Here is a 1,830-nt window from a genome sequence, read left to right as displayed (position 1 = left end):
TTTCTTATCGAGAAATTCAGAAAATAAATATTAAATTAAGTGCATTGTGTTTATATGTCACAGTTATCTGGTGAGGGACAGGATTTGCTTCTGTTTGTCCACATATATTATGATTGGCAGCCACCAGCACTGGTTTTATACATAAATAATATGTATTGATCCTGGTCCACCAACCCAAGGCACCCCTGCAAGTGTCCTGATGCACCCCAGGGTGCCTAGGCACACAGTTTGGGAACCACTGCCCTAAGCAGTAAAGCAGTTTCCTGCTACTAAAATGTTATTACTGAGGGACATGTGTGATGATGCATCAGCACCATGGAGAGAGCTTTTTGCATGAACTAGCTCTGGGTACAAGGTCTCAATGCCACACCCCTGCATCCAATAGGAATTCATGTGATTAAGCAGGTGGGGACTGTTTTATTTCTACTGAGTCCCACAACTTCTGATGGCAACATGTTTTCTGCTAAAATACTGTCTTATTTACCTCAATATTGAAAGTGAGGGGACAAATGCACTATCTGGACTAACAGATGAATCACTATATAAATCCTGTTACCTTTATTTAAGAAACATATTTTATACAAAATCATTTATTCCAGTCCTTAGTAAATATGTTGATTGGTGGGAAGTGCACTTTTTTTCAAAGGCTGAACTTAATGAACAAGGCATTTGATTTCCTCGGTTTTCCTTTATTAAAACCACTGAATAAATTGGAATAGGCTTGTTTCAGTTTAGGACTTCCAAAAATGAGAACAATAGATTGTGCAGGAGAATAACTATAGATCACCATCAAACAAATGCAGAATCCAGGGCTGCTGGGAGGAAAGGCATCTATAAACATCAGGACTTCTGAAATATAGAAGGATATATATAGGATGAGAAGACAACTTATTGTCCTAGCTGCCCGCACTCGTCCTTGTGCTCTTGGACTGAGGTCACCATTTGCATTCCTATCTGACTTGTGAGTTACGAGAGAACTGATGATGACTCCATTTGCAATTCCTACTAGGAGCAAGGGAAGAGAACAGCTCACAAGATTACAAGGGAGCAGATATGCAACATTTAATTTTGGGACAGAGATTTTCTCACTCAGATTACTTGACATATTGACATTTCCAGGATCTCTGTACAAGTTCCAGGCTGCAGGTACACCAGTTGCTATCGCCATGAGAACTGAGACAATAAGGAGCTGTGGAACCAATTGGGAGACTGCAAACTTAACTCGGATGAGAAGTGGATTGGTGAATATGACAATCTGCAAACAGTAGTTGATGGAAAGGCAAACCGTGAACCAGAAGCTGGAGTAGATGGGAAGATTCAACAGGACAGTGAATAAAGTATAGATCTCATCAGAGAAATAGAGATCACTCTCCAGGAAGCTCAGGAAGTCATTTGCCAGCATTATGAACTGGAATAAAACATTGGATGTACTCATGGTGACCACAATGAGGTCGGATGGGCTGAGAGCCTTACCCTTTGCTTTGTCTATGATGTTTACAGCAATTATAAGAGAGTTGGTGAACATCCCGATGGCTGTGCTTGCACCCAATATGGTCATGGAAACCAGAATAAAAATGGGAAGCATCGGGGACTGTCAGAAATACAATTGTCAAAACATGTCTGGAAAAAACATGACATCCATGTTTTTTATTAATACGAAAGATACTATAACTTTATAATCAGACTGTATAAACTGAATAAAAGTCTTCCACATTGAGAGGATTCTAAAGGCCCATACACACTGGGTGACTTTGAGATGAAAGTTGCTCAAAACAGCAAGTTTGAGCAGCTTTCAGCTCAAAGCCGCTTAGTGTGTATGGCCCAGCGATG

General features: G+C 40.3%; 1 protein-coding gene across 1 annotated transcript; it reads right to left on the bottom strand.

Annotated features, from left to right (window-relative positions):
• Positions 1 to 640: 640 nt before the first annotated feature.
• LOC146079720 (taste receptor type 2 member 40-like) lies at positions 641 to 1,585 on the bottom strand. The gene has a single exon (XM_083186378.1). The coding sequence runs from the start codon at positions 1,583 to 1,585 to the stop codon at positions 641 to 643; it is 945 nt and encodes a 314-aa protein (XP_083042504.1).
• Positions 1,586 to 1,830: the final 245 nt, after the last annotated feature.

Source organism: Crinia signifera, chromosome 1, assembly GCF_055691185.1.
Source record: "Crinia signifera chromosome 1, ASM5569118v1, whole genome shotgun sequence".
Classification (NCBI taxonomy): Eukaryota; Metazoa; Chordata; class Amphibia; order Anura; family Myobatrachidae; genus Crinia; species Crinia signifera.
The sequence above is the reverse complement of the archived record's forward strand: the minus strand, read 5'-3'. Positions and strand labels throughout refer to the sequence as shown.